The sequence below is a fragment of the Cottoperca gobio genome, chromosome 15 (assembly GCF_900634415.1).
Source record: "Cottoperca gobio chromosome 15, fCotGob3.1, whole genome shotgun sequence".
In the NCBI taxonomy this organism is placed as follows: Eukaryota; Metazoa; Chordata; class Actinopteri; order Perciformes; family Bovichtidae; genus Cottoperca; species Cottoperca gobio.
Window position 1 is genome coordinate 12,211,138 of NC_041369.1, and position 18,660 is coordinate 12,229,797.

At 40.4% G+C, this 18,660-nt stretch overlaps 1 protein-coding gene across 3 annotated transcripts; it reads left to right on the plus strand.

Moving 5' to 3' along the window:
* The first annotated feature begins 1,068 nt into the window (after nucleotides 1–1,068).
* On the plus strand, nucleotides 1,069–15,796 carry hmgcll1 (3-hydroxymethyl-3-methylglutaryl-CoA lyase like 1). 3 transcript variants are annotated; one of them, XM_029450290.1, is made up of 9 exons: nucleotides 1,069–1,341; nucleotides 3,033–3,110; nucleotides 3,601–3,708; nucleotides 4,070–4,165; nucleotides 4,358–4,506; nucleotides 5,249–5,312; nucleotides 5,509–5,697; nucleotides 14,404–14,529; nucleotides 14,928–15,796. In XM_029450290.1, the coding sequence occupies exons 1-9, from the start codon at nucleotides 1,246–1,248 to the stop codon at nucleotides 15,030–15,032; spliced, it is 1,011 nt and encodes a 336-aa protein (XP_029306150.1). In that variant the 5' UTR covers nucleotides 1,069–1,245; the 3' UTR covers nucleotides 15,033–15,796. The 3 variants fall into 3 exon arrangements, with proteins under 3 accessions (XP_029306150.1, XP_029306151.1, XP_029306152.1); XM_029450291.1 differs by lacking the exon at nucleotides 5,509–5,697; XM_029450292.1 differs by lacking the exons at nucleotides 1,069–1,341; nucleotides 3,033–3,110 and having other exon boundaries at nucleotides 3,628–3,695.
* Nucleotides 15,797–18,660: the final 2,864 nt, after the last annotated feature.

Here is an 18,660-nt window from a genome sequence, read left to right on the forward strand (position 1 = left end):
ATGACGCATAAAAGCACAGATTTACAGACATCTGAAAGAATTTAAAGGCCACCAACCACAGAAACCATGACATTATTTCAAATGAATGAATAATTATTTCAGGCAAATATAGCTAAAACAGACATTCCTTTCATAGATTTCTGGACGAAATAATGATCAGTTTCATTTAATGTAAAAAGCTAAATAAAATGTGTTTTAAAATGTAAAAGTTGTGTAGTTGAAAATGTCACCATCAATGTCTGCTGCGTTGTTTTTCTGTTCCTAAAAGGACCATGAATAAGTGATTAGAGGCAATAAACTTTTTTTTAGGGGGTGGCAACTGATAGACATCAACCTTGAAGTCTGCTACAAAAAAGGCTTTTTAAGGGCTGATCATGAGTCGCCCTGCTCCCCTGAGAGAGAGGTAGGGGTCTCTCATCACAGAACAGTTTAGCGTGGTAGGATGGTTGAATGCTAGGACTTCATTAAGCCCCTCTATTGTTAACATCTGGGTTCAGAAGAATGACTCTTTCTCTGGTAAATGTTGCCCTGGCTTAACAAGGGATTTTATTACACCATGCAGTTGACATTGGCAGCAGTGGCACGTCTGGCAATGGAAACCCTTCAACTGTTCAGGTCACAGGAGATCAATCAAAGCAGCCTGTTTCCCTGAAGCCTTCACTAGAACAGGGAGTCGAATGTGTATCTAATGGTATTGTTGAACCAAGATATACAACATCAACTGTAAGACTTTTTAGTGTTACTGTTTCCACAGTGAAGACAGCACTCAGTTCTTAACCTGTTAATCATCTGTAGCTGATTTGCAGTTGTACAAACTCTTCTTTCCTTACTATATCTTTTTTTCTGCCCTGCACTCCTTTTTTCGGATGCATATATAATATCATTCCTCAAAACATTCCCACAGGAATTCCCAGTCTAAAGTGCAGCATTAATCACCCATATCGCTCCATTTGACACTTTGCTTCACACCATTTCCTCTCTCTCAGTCTCTACTCCCCGCCCCCCCCGCTGTTTTGATCCCCTCCCTAGTAGGGATGTGGCTGCCATGGCAACTGCTGAATCATCCTCCACCGTCCCTCTGCAGCCGTCCTCTAATTCCATCTCCTGATGCAGCCAGGCCCTGCATCGTCCAGGCCTGCGTTAGCGTATTGATCTGACATTTTAATTTGCTATATTAGTTGCAGTCTGTGCAGGTTAGTTTCAGAGGACACGGCGGTGCAGCAGGGCTGAACAGCAGCCATTCGAATGGGTAACGTACCCACTACAGTGAAGCACTGCCTTAGCTATGAGCAACTCATCCAGGACTACCCGTGGCTGAAACGCTGGCTGCTGGAGGAAAAGGTGGGCGTCCTTTTTCTTGTTTCTAATCTGCTGCTCATGCTCTGCCACATGACTCTGTCATGACAGAGAGGATGCAAAGCAGCTAGCCACTGATTACCACGCTGGTGCTGCTTATGTAATGGTCCTCTTCAATTCTGCTCTACTTGTACACATCACTGTATTTTGAAGGATTCATCTTTTTAATTAAGTGAATGGTAAATTGTTTTAATCTTTCTAAATTGACTGTATGGGACAAAAAATGCAGGCTAGCTGCTTCTGTTTCTCTTGTCTTGTGCTGCAACAGGATGTTGTTCTTGTTAATAATTTAACAAGAATATTTGTTTATTGCACGTGGACAAATAGGTAGCTGTTCTTTACATTCACTGAACACATACTAAGCTTGTAATAATTAATATATGTGATATATAAATTTAATCAAATTACCTGCACATTTCTTGAATGGATGAGTCCGAGCTGTAGGCTTTGTCTTTAATTAATGTCTGCAAAAAGAGGAAATACCACAGTGTAACAATACAAGCCTTAATACTAAAGCCATGTGTTCAAAATCTTACTCCAAAGCCCATTGTATTATATAAAAGGTATTTAATTTACCACAATTAAAATGAGCCTACTTTAGCAACAGTAAGCAGCATTTCATTATTGTATTTTGTGGAGCTAATTCAAACGGTACTACTTTAAATACTTATTTTTTCATATAATTATTATTTTGCTGCTTTCTTATGTTGCTGTTTGGTAGTTAAATCTATGGCAATACGTCATATTTAATAAATACATATTTTGGATTAAAAAGTACAATAGTTCCACCTGAAATGTAATGAAGTACAAAGTAGAATAAAATGGAACAAACGTTACTCAAGTAACAGTCTCTCAACATAACCAGCTAACGTTAGCTAGCTAGTGTAAACCAGCTCTGTTAACGGCACAGCACAACAAGTTAGTGACCTATGTAAGCTAGTTGGTCAATAGAGTTATATATCTATTCTAGCAAAGTAAATACACAGATATGTCTCTCAGAAGTTGGCGATCATTAAAACATAGGGAAAGGAAGCGGGAATATAAAACATTTGTAAGGTAACGTTAGACAGAAATACAACTCAAAACAATGCTAATGTAGCTCCAAGTCTGCTGGATATGATAGACGCAGTGTTTGCTAACACAGTAGCCGTTAGTCATAACAACTTAGATAGCTGCCGTGTCGTTTGGTTTCTCTGCTCCCTAGTGGTCGAAAATGTGATTAGATAACGTTAGATTAGCCATTTTTGGTCAGTTTGGTGGTGTTTGTTTTAAATGTCACTCCGTTTAAGAAGATAGCTAAAGCTATATACATTCTTTAATCTCTGTTGAGGTTTTATATTTAAATTCAACAAAGACTTTTTCTCTAGAACAACGAGGTTCAAACCAGAAAAATACCCTGATCCTTAAAATATCCCTTGTGGTTTATGTGGAGTTACCCTTACCTTATTTCCCAAGCCTTTTCTCTATGAGATATATCCTATGAGTTTGCATCCTAATGTCATGACAAGTTTATGTTTTGATTCTTAGGTTTCATCTGGTTTTGAGATAGACAGTTTTTCATGTTAGAAATAACATGTCCTGGAACATCTCGTGCCAATGAGATGACTGTCTGCCTGTGTGCTTTTGTCTTGTGTACTTCTTATTCTCTTTTCTGTTTCTGTTTGATATTTTTCCAGACTATTACTGGACATGAGTATCCAGAATTTGTTAAAATAGTTGAAGTAGGGCCGAGAGATGGACTTCAAAATGAAAAGGTATTCTGTCATTTCAGTCACGAACCTCATTTATATTTATAAATAGGCACCTTTGTTTTGTATTATCATGCATGATCACTCGGGGAATTCCCCATTTTTCATACATAAAACAATCTATAACATATGGGTTGTGTGCCATAATTGGCAGGAGCATATGTTTCACATTTTCTTTGAAATTGAATACGAAAGATGACACAGCTTCTGGCTTGGTTTACTCTGCTTAGCATATCACTGCTTTATCATTTCCTTATTGCACACCTGTAGTTCAACAGATTGCATGGACTGGATGAAGGGATATCGTAATTATATTTACCGCAATTATTTATTATTATTCAGCAAGGGCAAGATTCAGCATGTGAATATAAACAGCGATTTGATATGCGAGCAGCATAGCAAAAAGACAAACTCAGCCAGATATCTGCTTGTTGTAATTCCCATCCTGAGTGGAATCAATTCCAGAAAGAGCAGTTTCGGTTTCATTGTTCCCCAGGAAATTGTTCCAACAGGGGTGAAAATCCAGCTGATAGACATGCTCTCGGGAACAGGCCTGCCTGTGATCGAGGCCACCAGCTTTGTCTCTTCAAAGTGGGTACCGCAGGTAATAACTCTTCTTTGTGCGCAGCAAAAGAGTGCTGAGTGATTTATTAGGCTCTCTTTCTTGTCTGCATAACTCCTGAGGAAAATCTCCTCTAGTATCCTTGTTAGACTTACAGATGCTTTTGAAAATAATATTTTAACTGTTTCGTTCCCTGTCATAAATTGTACCAATATTGACTTCCTGAATAAGAGCAAACACGAACATGTCACATTTTATTTACTGAGAAATGTGAGATGAAAAAGTGATTCTGTCTTGTTCGCCGCCTATAGGCATGTGAAAACATTTGTGCAGGATGATTTATTCTCAGATGATGTTAAAGGTTTATTTTCCTACATCATATGTTTTCCCCCACTTCATTCAGATGGCAGACCACACTGATGTACTCAGAGGAATCCAGAGAGCGCCTCATGTTCGGTACCCTGTTTTGACACCTAACATGCAAGGCTTCCAGGATGCTGTAAGCATTCATTTTCAATTCACCTTGATGATCTCTGTAATAAACCATAGCTATTTACCCATGCTTGTCAATTTGGGTTAACTGTTGGCACTACATATTTTGTTTCCAAATAAGTCCTGCTCTTACGTAAGTGTGACTCCAACACAGTGTTCAGAATGGTTTTACAAGTTAATTTTTCTCTTCTGCTTTAAGGTTGCAGCTGGTGCTACTGAAGTGGCGGTGTTTGGGTCAGCGTCTGAAACCTTCAGTAAAAAAAATATTAACTGCTCTATTGATGAAAGCATGCTGAGGTTTGAAGAAGTCATCAACACTGCTAAAGAACGGCAAATTCCAGTCCGTGGGTTAGTATTTTGAATATTAATTGTCCCTTACAATTAGTGAAAACACATAACTTGAATTTTACTCACTTTGTGATCTTTTTTTTTTACTCCAAATGAAAACACAGATGAAAATACTACAGTTTCTATATGAAGGAGAACAAACACAATTCAGTAATGATAGCTTTATAGCAAACTTCCAGATGTTCACCAGGTTATATTTATGCATAGGTGAACCACATGTCCAGATGGACATTAAAGCATACCAAACAGGGAAAGTTACTGAATATACTTCAATTGTGATGCATTTCTTTCTGAACTGTGGTAGTGTGTAAATGCTGCCACTTTCCGAGAGCTAAATACTGTTTGATAATTAACAAATGGCATCAAATCAAGATCTGGATCAATGATCTGGTAACCAAATCTCATGTTAATCCTTTTGTATGCCTTTGAGATATCACACTGACAAACAGATGAAAAGCCAAAATTACAAAAAACATTAGAATCATCAGCAATCTTCTTATCTTCATTTACTGAGATTTTGAAATATTCTGTTTTTATTTAATTGAATGTGCCCTACATGTAATCCTGTTATCAGGAATACAATAACCAGAATACCAAAAATAATCAGCAACTTGAAGTTCTCCATGTTATAGTGAAATGCTGCTTCAGCTACAGCAGTTGTTTCCCTTTTTACAGTTCATCAAATGCTGTCAAATGTCAAAAAGAGACATTCAAATTCTCACAAACATTGTCCCTTTTTTAGATATGTCTCTTGTGCCCTTGGATGCCCCCACGAGGGACATATGGAACCTTCCAAAGTCTCTGAGGTGAGATAAACCTTTTACTTATTATAATGAATGGTCATTCTGAAATGTTATCGCATGTCATTGACATTGCATATTAGCAAACATTTAAAAAATACAGGTTTTATAGACATATATACTGGAAGATTACATGATTTAAGGTTCATTGTTTTACTCTATGTTTCCCTGTTAATTTTAACATGTGTTCACTATTCTTAAGGTGGCAAAGAGGTTATATGAAATGGGCTGCTATGAGATTTCCTTGGGAGATACCATCGGTGTTGGTACTCCAGGTTCCATGTTCAAGATGCTGCAGAGTGTAATGAAGGAGGTGCCCGCACACGCCCTAGCAGTTCACTGCCATGATACTTATGGACAAGCTCTGCCCAACATCCTTACTGCGCTTCAGGTAAAAACGCATAATGTATAATAAAGTAATTTAGTAGTATTGTACCTCTCCAGGAACCATCACCTTACCGTGGTGGAGAGGTTTGTGTGTCCCTATGAACCTGAGAGCTGTGTTGTCTGGAGCCTTGTGCTCCTGGTAAGGGTCTCCCAAGGCAAATTGGTCTCAGGCGAGGGGCCAGACTAAGAATGGTTCAAAACAACCTCATGAAAAAAAGGGAAAGAGAAGGAGAGACCCTGCCCGGAGGAAGCCCGGGGCCCCCATCTGGAGCCAGGCTCAGAGGGAGGGCCCGACAACGAGCGCCTGGTGGCCGGGTTTGCCACAGAGCCTGGTCGGGCACAGCCCGAAGAAGCTACGTGGTGCCTCCCATCCATCCATCCTGTGGGCCCACCACTCATGGGAAAAACCGCTGGGGTCGGGTGCACTGTCACACGGGTGGCAGTGATGGTCAGGGACCTCGACGGACCAGACCCGGGCAGCAGAGGCTGGCTCTGGGGACGTGGAACGTCACCTCTATGTGGGGGAAGGAGCCAGAACTAGTGCGGGAGGTGGAGCGCTACCAGTTGGATCTGTTGGGGCTTACCTCTACGCACAGTTTTGGCTCTGGAACCGTACTCCTGGATAGGGGTTGGACTCTATTCTTCTCCGGAGTTGCCCAAGGTGTGAGGCGTCGGGCGGGTGTGGGGATACTCACAAGCCCCCGGCTGAGCGCCTTTACATTGGAGTTCACCCCAGGGGACGAGAGGGTCGCCTCCCTACGCCTTCGGGTTATGGGGGGGAAAACTCTGACTGTTGTTTGTGCCTATGCCCCAAACCGCAATTCGGAGTATTCGGCCTTCTTGGAGACCCTGAATGGAGCCCTGCAGGGGGCCTGGGAGTACGCCCAACCGGTCTACATGTGTTTTGTGGATCTGGAGCAGGCGTATGACCTGGTCCCCCCCGATACTGTGGGAGGTGCTGCAGGAGTATGGGGTGAGGGGGTCACTTCTGAGGGCAATCCAATCCCTGTACGCCCAAAGCGAGAGTTGTGTCCGGATACTCGACAATAAGTCGGACTCGTTCCCAGTGAATGTTGGCCTCCGCCAGGGCTGCGCTTTATCACCAAGACAGGATATCAAGGCGTAGTCGTGGAGGAGAAGGGTTGCAGTTCGGTGGCCTAAGGATCTCATCGCTGCTCTTTGCAGATGATGTGGTCCTGATAGCGTCATCGGTCTGTGACCTTCAGCAGTCACTGAATCGGTTTGCAGCCGAGTGTGAAGCGGTTGGGATGAGGATCAGCACCTCAAAATCTGAAAATGGGTTTTCTCAGACGGGTGGCTGGCGTCTCCCTTAAAGATAGGGTGAGAAGCTCAGCCATCCGTGAGAGACTCGGAGTAGAGCCGCTGCTCCTTTGCGTTGAAAGGAGCCAGTTGAGGTGGTTCGGGCATTTAGTAAAGATGCCACCTGGCCTCCCTAGGGAGGTGTTCCAGGCACGTCCAGCTAGGAAGAGACCCCGGGGAAGACCCAGGACTCGATGGAGAGATTATATCTCCTCACTGGCCTGGGAACGCCTCGGGATCCCCCAGTTGAAGCTGGCGGCCTGTGGCCTGGAGAAGAGAAGTTTGGGGTTCCATACTGGAGCTGCTGCCCCCGCGATAAGCGGTAGACGATGGATGGATGGATGGATAGTAGTATTGTAGTAGTAGAAGTAGTGGCAGAAAATGCATTTAATAATTCAGTTAAGACTTTGAGCCAAACTATGTATCAATACCTTTTACTGCATTTTGCAAAGCTGCAACTTATATAACTTTGACTCTCTGTACCTTCACAGTTGTGCATTTAGGGAGTTGTATTATGCAAAAGATGATTGTAAAAACTAAGACGAACACATCCAAAAATGTCCAAATGTATTTAAAACTTCAAGGTACACCCCCTGAGCGTTCTCATTTACAAGAGGGCCCTTAGACAAAAAAGACATAAACATTAACAATGAAAGCAGAAGAAAAAAACAAGGGTACACATAATAAAATAAAATAAAATTACAAACACACACACACATGAGAGTTCAACCCCAAACCCAAATTTATAGCAATCCATCCATCTGTCTAAAATAAATTGTGGTGAAGGTTTACAAGGTGCTGCTCTCTCTGGCTCGACTGAGCTGCCTTACTCTGGGTACAAATTACTCAAGGCACCTGGCAAGTTCTTAAAATGAAGGGGAATGGCTCCAAGATTGCTCCAAAAGTTGGGAGGAGGGACTGTTAATTCTGGGAAACGCAGAGGAAGGAGCTTGAAAATTCTCAAAACCTGGCAGACATCAAACAGACGCCTTTGAAAATAAGAGTGAAGGTGAGACCTGACATCTCTGCAAATGTGATGAAGTAATGTGTAAAACTCTCAGGTCTCTCTAAAGAAAAGGAAGACATGAGCTCTGATGATTGTGGGAGTGAGTCACACCTCTTTTTATGAGAAGAAAAGTATGAAAAACGATCCAGATCATTTTGTGAGAAGTGTTAAAAGTGCCAGTACTTTCTCTTGCGGAGGTCTCTAGAGGACTTACAAATACTGGCATGGTTGGAAGAGGAGGCACATTTATTTCAGAGTTCTCCTCTGAACAGGCACAACACATTAATGCATCATCCTCTTGATCCGCTCATCCTCTCATCTTGAATTGTTTGACAGCTTGACTTGCTGCAGTGGCTTGGCAAAGACTCTCTCGGCACCTTCTCCTTCACATGCACATCTTCCTCCTCGTGATGAATATGAACACTCTTGTGGAGAACCGCAGGCCGATTATGGATAAATGCCCGGCCTTTGCATAACTCAATGTTCTTACTCATGATGACATGAAGAGGAGCAACCAGATGTGGGAGCAAAGTCGAGGTGGTGATCCGTGTTCCAGAATATCTTTCAACTTCCTTCAGTAACAGCCAACATTGTCGAGATCACATGTCTTTTCTGAGGCTTTAAATCATTATCATGCTACTGGAGTAATTGTATGTTGAGCTACTCCCAATCCATCTTGGGGCAGATGTTACGGTACATTCAAAGACATGTTTTCTTAATTTTTACAAAGGATAAGTAGTGTTTATTTTTCACTGGAATCTGGCAAAGGGAAGTTAGATTCACATCAAAATGTTCAATTAGGCTAATGACGCTTAATTTTGACCATTTAAGGTTTTTTGAAATATGTAGAGTTTACACATACAAGTGTTCATCTAATATAAATCTCTAAAATGCTGTTGACATTCTCCTCTTAAGCAAATATTGTACTTTTGAGTATGAAGTGTATCACAATTTATGGCTTTCCAAATGTTTATGAAACTGAATCTGCCCTGAGCTTTAATGACAATGTGTCAGTTTACGACATCATGAATGTATCCTCTGTTTTGGGGAGTATTGAGAAGGCACAAAACAAATGTGTAGGTTACAATGGGACACACAGAAAAGCAGGAACCGTCAGTCAACAAGGAAGAGGGGCATTAAGAAACATGATCTTAGCTTCCCCACAAAGCAAGATGATTCACAAACTGCCCACTGACAAAAAATCCCAGAATCTTAATGAACATAAGATATTTCCAATGGGCCCTTCCATCACAGTGCAAATGTATTGTGGTGAAAAGAAAGAAAAAAAACTTCAGACTATTATAGTAATAAACTCAGTTTCAACACAGCTCACAAACATGTAATTGGGTTGTAAATCCCTGTGGAAGAGATGTCGTCGAGGTGTTTTTCCACCGCTTCGCCCGTAGCGAGTGTAAAATTGACATAAAACAGACATAATGCAGATATGGCTGTATCAGTTCTCTGAAGCTCATTGGGGGCTGGGTGGGTCAACAGATGTGAGGGGGTCAGCACAAAGGCTCACCTATTCAGTGTCTGTTGGACAAAGCAACTGAGAGCTAGGTGGATAGAAGGGCCCTGGGGGGCTCCTAACTCATCTGTCGCTTGGCTGTTGAACTCTCTGACAATGCTGTGCTTAAAGGCCAGTGGAAAATGATCCTTTCATTCGCTCGCTGCTGAGCGCGTGGTGAATGGCGCTGCAGCTGCAGACACAACTCGACCCGACTAGAAACTCTGATGGCGCTTGTAAATATCGGGTGTGCGGGAGATAATGTTCAAATTTGTTTGTTAGGATAAAACCCAAAAAATAATTATGCTTTGTGACTTTTAGTTTAGAGTGAATTACTGCATAATTACTGTTGTAATGCCGTTAATTTACAGTGTCTCCCATGAATAACAAAGACTTGGGCACATTTAATTAACAATAGTTAAACTCCCACTAAAGACAAAGGACCTAAATGTATATTCTGGTAAATATGATAATTAGTTACTACAGATGTAGCTGGTATTTTTTACATAACACACATTCATTTCCTGATATTTTATTTAAAGTAGACCAGTTAGTACTACTGCATTCCTGTATACTAAATAATATCCTGTAGACTATAAAATGTGATTGCATGCTTATATAGCATACATAAACTAGAAGGGCAGAGTGCAGCCTCCCCCAAGGCCATGCCCTATCTTGTTAAGGAAAGTAACGCCCACGTGATTCGGATCTGCTCCAACATTTTATGGGTTCTTCCTTGGCCCATGCTACACCCTTCCATCAAGTTTCATGAAAGTCGGACCAGTAGTTTGCCTGTAATCCTGGTGACAAACAGACAAACAGTCCGAGATGAAAATACATAAATAAATATCAACTTTATAAACATGATTGATGGGAATACTAAAGATTGAATACATAGAAGTTCATAGTTTTATAACTTTAGAAAGCATATACATGTCTTCTAGTTGATATGTACAAACATGATTAACTTAGTTTTCAGATCATAAAAAAAGCATGATTCTTAGTCCACTCTATCAGGACACAAAACACAGTAGAGTAATTGATTTAAGCTAATATTGATGCTTTTCTATTGATTATCTACGGTGCTATTCATCTGTAACGCTGCAACCTTGTGCTGAAGAAAAGTTCCATATAGTCCGTGTGTAAAGTAGCAAATATTAACTTAGCCTTGATTTTGGATGGCGGAGTGAAAAACCACAGCGGGACAGTTAAATTCCTCCGTGGATCATATTTGGAATGATTCATCACAGCTGCCCTGTGGCCACAGAAAATAATAGCAGCCGGGGATATTTTGCCTACCATTTGCTCACCCATAAACAAGATGGAAATGAAAGATTTTATCATAGCTTTTCATTACTGTGTGCCAGAAGTCCACACCACCAACTGGGAGAGAAATGAATTCCCCCAGCGCTGTCAGCCCTGAGTCACTTCTTTTGTTCTTGATAAAGACATTCCTCAGTCTTTGTACCTTTTCTCTTTTTTTTCCTCAAGAGGTCTGGGGGGGCTTTGTTACAAACCTTCTCCTGGCAGGTCACACAATGACAACGTATGTACTTAGATTACACAGGCTTGGCAAGGAAAATTATTTATTCTCATCTGCAATTTTGGTGTCTTGTGTACAGCTGCAGCCGGGCAATACAAGTAGAACCTGTTTGCACTAATAACTCACAAACAATAACATTCATCTTCAGCATTTCCTTTCGTCTGACGCCGCGATGGACTGTGCAACGTCAACAACTTTGTTTTACTAACATCTAGTGGAAGTGCGTTGATAACTTCAGTACAACTTTGTGTTGGATTTCCTTGATTTATCGTTGGCAGATGTTAATATGATGATGTTATAATTGACAATTAACATTGTTATATTATGACCACCATGATCTTCATCATCATCCTCATCATCACCATTGTCACCTGTCAGTGGTGAAGTGCCGTTTTTCAGATGAAAGACCCACATAATCATATCCAATAATACATAATTGTACACTCTTTAGCTTAAATAAACAATCATTGAATCAAAATATGTTAAATCACAAAATAATATTGATCATAAATAATACATTTTATTTACAGGAGAAATTAGGTAAGTAATAAATACAATACAAGTGCAGAGTATTATAGTTACAGGACTTAAATAAAACATTAAAATCATTTTTAAAAGATGAGGACATTTATAAATGTACAGAATGAAGTTATGCATTATGAATAATCATAGAATCTAGCTTGTGCACGACCTTCATGGTTACACTTAACTTCACTTTTTGCATCTATATATTAGGGACAACACAAATGACTTAACATTAATATGATGTTGTGTCAGAATTGACCTTTAAGGCTAATATGCATCTGCAGCTTGTTGATATAATAAAAACAACTTTAAGGACTAACAGAACGGACACATAGAAGTGCATACAGAACAACATTCAGAACCTTATTACAACCGACAAGACCAAAGAACAACCAAAGTATAATCTTTCAAAAGAATGCTGAGCACGCATGAAGCAAACACACACCTTTCTATTATTATTTTTTAATATATCTACTTTTTTTAATAGGTTGACATTAGTTGTATTACTAGTAATTAATATTAATAGTAATATTGTTGTTAAATATTATAAAAAATAAAAAGAATATGCAACAGGTGCAGCTTCCACCTGAACATAAAGACATCAAATTGAATCTTTTTAAAGCACCAGGATCTTAGATCAGATTCATATTTTTCTTTATTAAGACTGAGTGTCGTGGTTAGTGGTTTTTCTGCATTCATGGAGCCCAGTAATCCATGAAGGGGTTGATATGGAGGATGAATGATGTGATTATATAGTTCCGAATATTTATGCTCAAGTAAATCCAGAAGTAAAAATGTAATTTATTTATTTTTCTATGTTTGTTTTGTCTATCTCCTAGCTGCCCTCTAGTCTCCAGCGGCGTGCTTATTTATGTGATCCTGGAAAGAGGTGATATATGTGTCAGCAGTGGCTCTGTGACAGTTTCTTTCAGCTTCCCAGTTTATGTAGCAGTGGGTAAAGCATCACTGCTTCATATCCTTCAGTGAATACATGCTCTCTCTTTCTCTCTCTCTGACGCAGTTATAAAACCAAAATGGGAGCATGTCCATCTTCAGCCTCGTCCAGTCAGAGTGTAGAATGTCAACAAGCTTATCCCAAATCATGCGAGTTTGAAAATGCACTGTGTCTTTACCCAGGAATGTATTGTTTTTTTATGGCCACAGCTCACAGAATATGGCTTTTTTAACACTGAGCGCACATCTGGTTTCTGGGCAGTGTGAACCTAACTGAGCATTGGCAAGCTCGAGCTGCTGACCACCAAATCCTGCACGATTAGTGTCCAGAGGAACAGGGCACGCTGCTGAAGGGTCCGTTTTGTTCCTCTCGGAAACAGTATGCCGAGGAACCCTGGCCTTACACGGTTAGCAACTGAAAGCGAGAGGATTGGCATGGTAGATTACAACTCTGTGTTTATACTACAAAAAAAATCTGCCTAGTACAATATCCTGCTCTGGCTTTATCCAAGGTCTGGAAATCTCGTGCACTGCACACACTAGAGTAGATCTCCTCCTCCTTCTACCCCACCTCCTCCTCCTCTTCTCTTGCCAACACAAACAGCAATTACGGCTGGCTCAGACGGCCCCTGAAAGAAATAGGTTCTTGTCTGGAGGAAAAGCAACCAATTAGCAGCATTATTCATAAAAAGGCAATAGAGATTATTTTAATTTAGCTGGCTTGGTTCTGCTCCATGAGGTGAGAGTCCTTCATGACCCAATGTCACTGAGAGGATCAGCGTGTTAATTTTGTCTCAGTGTGGGATCCTCTGACATCTGGCTCTGCCACGGAAGCTGGAAAACATCTTTAATATTCTCATGACGATCCCAGGGACATGTGGAAAACATCCCAAGACCTTAGTCCGTAATAACTGAAATACTGAAGGTCTGGCTTCATAAGTTTTCGGTGTAAAAACAAAGGTTACATTCGTGGTTAGGTTATACACATAAATGGAGAGAACTGCAGTTTTGTGTCTTTACGTAATATGCGAGACCTTGTAAAATATATCGATATGAATATAACTCATCTTGTAACATCAAAACAAAAGCAGTAAACTTCTATTTCCCAAGCCGTCCTACAAAAGTATAGAAATTCAGGAAAAACAACTAAACATGCATCATTACTTTTCTTTGGTATTGTTGGCAGTGAGTAAAAAAGAACAACATAAAAGTTTCCCATAAAATATAGCAATTACGCTGATTGTAAGCAGCCAAACATGCAACAAAGTAAACAACCTAAAATGAATCTATTGCAGGCACCACCACCAGATGACAAAACATTTGCCACCAAAGTCATCAGTGAAATTATTTCTGACATTAATGATTATTTGTAGCAACTGCACGTTTGTGGAGTAATGCTACAATTCCTATATCGTTGGCATATGCTGTAAGTGGACAACGTCCAGCCGAGGAAAAAAAAAAGTCTTCTCAATGTGGCAAGAAAGTGAATCCCTATGGTTGAGGGCAGAGTAGTGCTGTAAAAACATGAGTAACACAGAGAATCAGAAACATATGAAATATTCTGTTCAGCATTTATAAAGTTCCTCTCGTATGAGTGTAATTATGTGGTGCTGGTGGTTAAAGCTGACAAAGAGGATGACTAAGCCAGACTGTGGGACATTCTGTGCCCACTCATCCTCTGGACATAAGCCCACAGTTCTCCTAAACAGCTGTAAAACACAACCGCAGTCCTGGCAAGGCACGCTGCAGCGGGCAGAACAATCCGGCAGAACAAGGATCTTTGTTCCTGGATTTTACCTAAGGTGAAGCCTGTGTGGAGGTCTGTCTGAATGTCTCTGTTGTGTGTCCTTTGCAGATGGGGGTCTGTGTGGTGGATTCTGCAGTAGCTGGCCTGGGAGGTTGCCCATACGCTCAGGGTTCATCTGGCAATGTTTCAACAGAGGATATTCTCTACATGCTGCATGGCATGGGCATTGAAACTGTAAGTATGTCTTCACAGTGCGCTTTGTATTTTATGTCTCTATAATCCCGACAGATCAACCAAACTCAACAATCTTTCAGAACGTGTTTGCATTAAAAGATCGCTCTGCAAACACAGCGCTCTGTAAATGTTTATTTTATAACATCAGTGGTTTTTCACTACTTGCACAAGCCCACAGTGTTGCATGCCCAGTCTCAGGAACAATTTATTTAACAATCCCTACCCCTGCTGGTGGGATATATTCACTACACTTTAGTTTTCTATCACCCTTTGCACATATTCATTTTAATTTCATGATCAGCCTGACTTTAAGTTGATACTTTTTGTCCACCTTAAGACAAAATTACCTTGTAGACGTTGCTGATCGTAGAATTATATTATAATATTTTTCTTTGCAGGGTGTGAATCTTGCCAAAGTTATAGAGGCTGGTGACTTCATCTGCAATGCTTTACGTCGCAAGACAAACTCCAAGGTTGCCCAGGCAAGAGGCAGAACACTTTGATGTGTTTCTGTAAAGGAATATATTTGCATACTTGACCTTTAAAGTGCTTCCCCTGTTGTTGCTGCCTTCAGATGTGTTGCCTATGCTTCTTTTGAAAAAGAGGTCAGAAGTGTCTCATCCTAATAAAACATACTGGCCTTTTTAAAAGCTGAATTATTCACTTCTATTTCATATTCATATCTCATATTTATTTGGCACAGACAAATAAACCCAGTAAAGATCAGTTACTTAAAACCTCCGTGAAAATAAAGTGACAGAATAATAATTTTTGTTTTAGCAACTCACTAAAGTCTATTTATTGTCACCTCACAGGTGTTTCACTTCACTCCTCCTCAGCTTTTCATACTTCAGATCCTGTGAGAATAGCAACTCAAAACAAGACTCCTCTCAAACTAACACAAAAATAATAAAACCTGTCAAAAGAGTGTTTGCCCTCCGGTTAGCCTCAGAGTATTCAAGAAGTGCCCCTTGATCATGTGTGTGCCATTAAAAAGCTTTTACCATGTAATAAGCTACTGTCTGCGAGGATTGTCTGTGTGGGTGTCTGTTTACATCATACTGTGCTGTCTGTGAAACATAATAAAATATAAACGCTAATCATAGAATGGGACATTCATTTTTTAGGAAATTCTATCTTTTAAGGCAAGATGTTAAATAATAAATGTAGTATGTATTGTGGCATCATCATCAGGTAATTGTCTTTTCATGTATCCATATGCTGGAGGATTAAGATGATCCAAATAAAGAAAAAAGAACAAAAGTAATGGAAAGTCCATTGTGGATGTCTTCTGTCGGGGTCATCAGGACTCAGTGTATCCCTGTTTTACTATCCAGCTTTGTCATTAATGGCAGGCGCCTTGTCCCAATAGGAAATTAGTTTAATTGAAATGTCACAGTGAACGCTGGCAGGACTCTGGGTACAAAAATAAAGGAACAGATGTGGGAGCAAACTGGTGTGTGGAAATGTGGTAATTACCTTCTCACAATTGTCCATCTTCATCACGTATGCAAATGATTATGCATTCAAGTGCAGTCACACATGCTCAGATATGTTTGGGAAATGAGCTCCTTGCTAGACGAAGGGAAATCAAGTGGCAGCAATCCAATAATGAGTTAGCTTGTGAGTGAAACTTTGGAACAAGAAAATCCCAAAGTCTCACAGGCTGAATAATTTAAAATAAAAAATACAGTTTTAATGGTAAAATCCTGACAATTTTATATAAGAACGTGCATATTTACTCCTCTCAGTTGCTGATTGCTAACGGTATACTGCAATAGTGATTCAATGTGGTGTCATTTAATTAAAGTGTGTTTCCTTTCTGGGAATGTTGTTTAAGTCCATGCACTTTTATCAGGCTCTTTTGAGCCTGGGGATTAGTATTTAGATCAAATATTTCTCACAGTGCACAACTTAATACGTTGAGATATTTCAGTTTGGACAATTTGGTGTACCGACCGACCGTCATCGCCACCATGACCATAACTTTCCAAGTGTAACATTGGGCTATAACAAGTTAGGGTGGGACGAGCCAAACAATACCTATATTATATTTCTGCCTTCCAGCCAAAAGGCCAATACATAAAAGACACACTTGCTGCACTCGTGCTGACAGCAGCAGGTGATGCAGGATCATAGTGAGAGTGCATGCCACTCTCAGGCTTGAAGGTTCTTAGACAAACTGTTTTTATGGCTCAGAACATCATCCTGTGGGATTAAAATGTGAGGCAAACCAGCAAAGGTCTGAGAACCTGAGAGAAAGCAGGTTCACCTTCTCGGTGGTGGAAAAGATGAGAACGAAATAAGAGGTTACAAAGAAAATTGTCCACTGATCAGGACGAAAAAGCTTGAGGATGCGGTCTGGAACTCAAACTGTCATCGTTGTGATGACGATTTGATGCAGAACAGATGAAGAAGATGAAGAAAAAACAAGAAGGCAAATCCCAGCCCAGCCCCCTTGGACACAGTCACTGTGAAGTCACCCATTGGTTTTTCGACTACAGTTTCGAGTTTGGAATATCTTTTTGGCACCAGGAGTGACACAAGAGGATGGAGCAAAGTACAAGACATTTTTAGGAGACCAAAATGTTACAATTAACTTTCATGAACTGAAAACACATTGTTGCACACAGAGGGTTTAAGTTCTAAGTTGAAAACACGGACAATGCCCAAAATGGACAACACCAAGGTAGTGACCTGTCAATCACAAGGAAGCCATACCCTAAAGCATATAAACCCCCCCCCCCCCCCCCCCGGACTTTGATATCAGATATCAGATCAAGACTGCATATAGATTGAAGATGATCTAGGCTCTCTCGGAGCCGGGACGGGCTCAACAAGGAACTGTTAATTTCCCTGTCAACATTTACCCAGGTCCCCTCATAGCAGGGGGCTACAGCCTGGTGGGAATTATTCTTAACCCCCAAGACCTTTTTCACCCGCCCCACAGAAACATGTAACATTTTTCAGATGGGATTAAAAAGGAATAATAATGTCCAACATCAGTGTTTGATCATCAGAACCAGATATGAAAATGTCAGGCTGAAATGTGTGTCTGAATACATAACTGCATAGCCATTCACTTTATCCTGGAACGCTGCCCTGGACAATTAAACCCTCTTATTCTAAAAATGACTCCTCTTTCTTGTTTCGTGTTTTAACTAGGGCTGTCAAATGAGTGCGGTAATTTCAATTAATTAATCACAGAAAATTAGAGGACAGGGGTTAACGGAGGCTTTACAGATAGCGTTAAATGACACAACTTTTAAGCCGCCGTCGAGGAGTATAATTGTGTCCAAAATTCAACATATTCAATATCTAGCCACCCCTGCAAATTATGTCCCTTGTGAGGATTTTCTCACTTGCAGGCAACACAGTGCAAAAGAAGAGAGCAGCCTTGACATCTGAGAACGTAAACAAGCTAGTTTGTCTCAGCGACTGGCTCAGGGAGAAGTGAGAGGTATTGTGAGGCCGATGGGTCCGTTAAGTTACACTACATGTTGATAAATTAAACTGTTATGGCCTACTGTATGTTGCCACTGAGGCTTTTGCTTGGTTTTGTTAATTTTGTCATAAAATATATTGTTTATTGTGCAATGAAAGATGTAAATGCCAGATTTGAAATTGCACTTTATGTCAAACTGATGGTCTGTGTTGTCAAAGATAATTGTGGCAAACAAGATATTGGAGAAATAGTATTGAAATAAAAGACATGTTGACCTTTAAGTTTATAATGCTTACTCATTGATTCACTCATCTTCCAAACCATTTGAATATTTTGAAATGCTTCTCACAGCAAATATTGATATATGCGATTAATTTAGATTAATTATTACAAAGCATGTAATTAATTAGATAAAAAATGTTTAATCTTGGAGTGACAGGCTGCTAGCTACTAGCTGTTGTTACCCGAGCCAGCCTCAGCTCCACCGACGATTTTTGTCAATTTTTCGACATTTTGGCGTTGTCATCAGAGCCACCCACATTAAACTTCACAACAGCTCTTCAGAAACTATGGGTGAACCCACGGAGACTACGTCCATATTTTATATAGTGTATGTTTGCAACCAGTGGTGTCGCCCCCCCCCCGGCTGGCCATTAGCTAGAATGCAGGTCAAGGCACTTCTGCAT

Bases quoted from the DNA above. Each gene is read 5' to 3' on its own strand.
- hmgcll1 (XM_029450290.1), top strand. From the start codon at position 1,246: ATGGGTAACGTACCCACTACAGTGAAGCACTGCCTTAGCTATGAGCAA. The intron at 3,709-4,069 runs GTAATAACTCTT...CACTTCATTCAG, and splicing joins CTTCAAAGTGGGTACCGCAG to ATGGCAGACCACACTGATGT. The intron at 5,698-14,403 runs GTAAAAACGCAT...TGTCCTTTGCAG, and splicing joins ACATCCTTACTGCGCTTCAG to ATGGGGGTCTGTGTGGTGGA.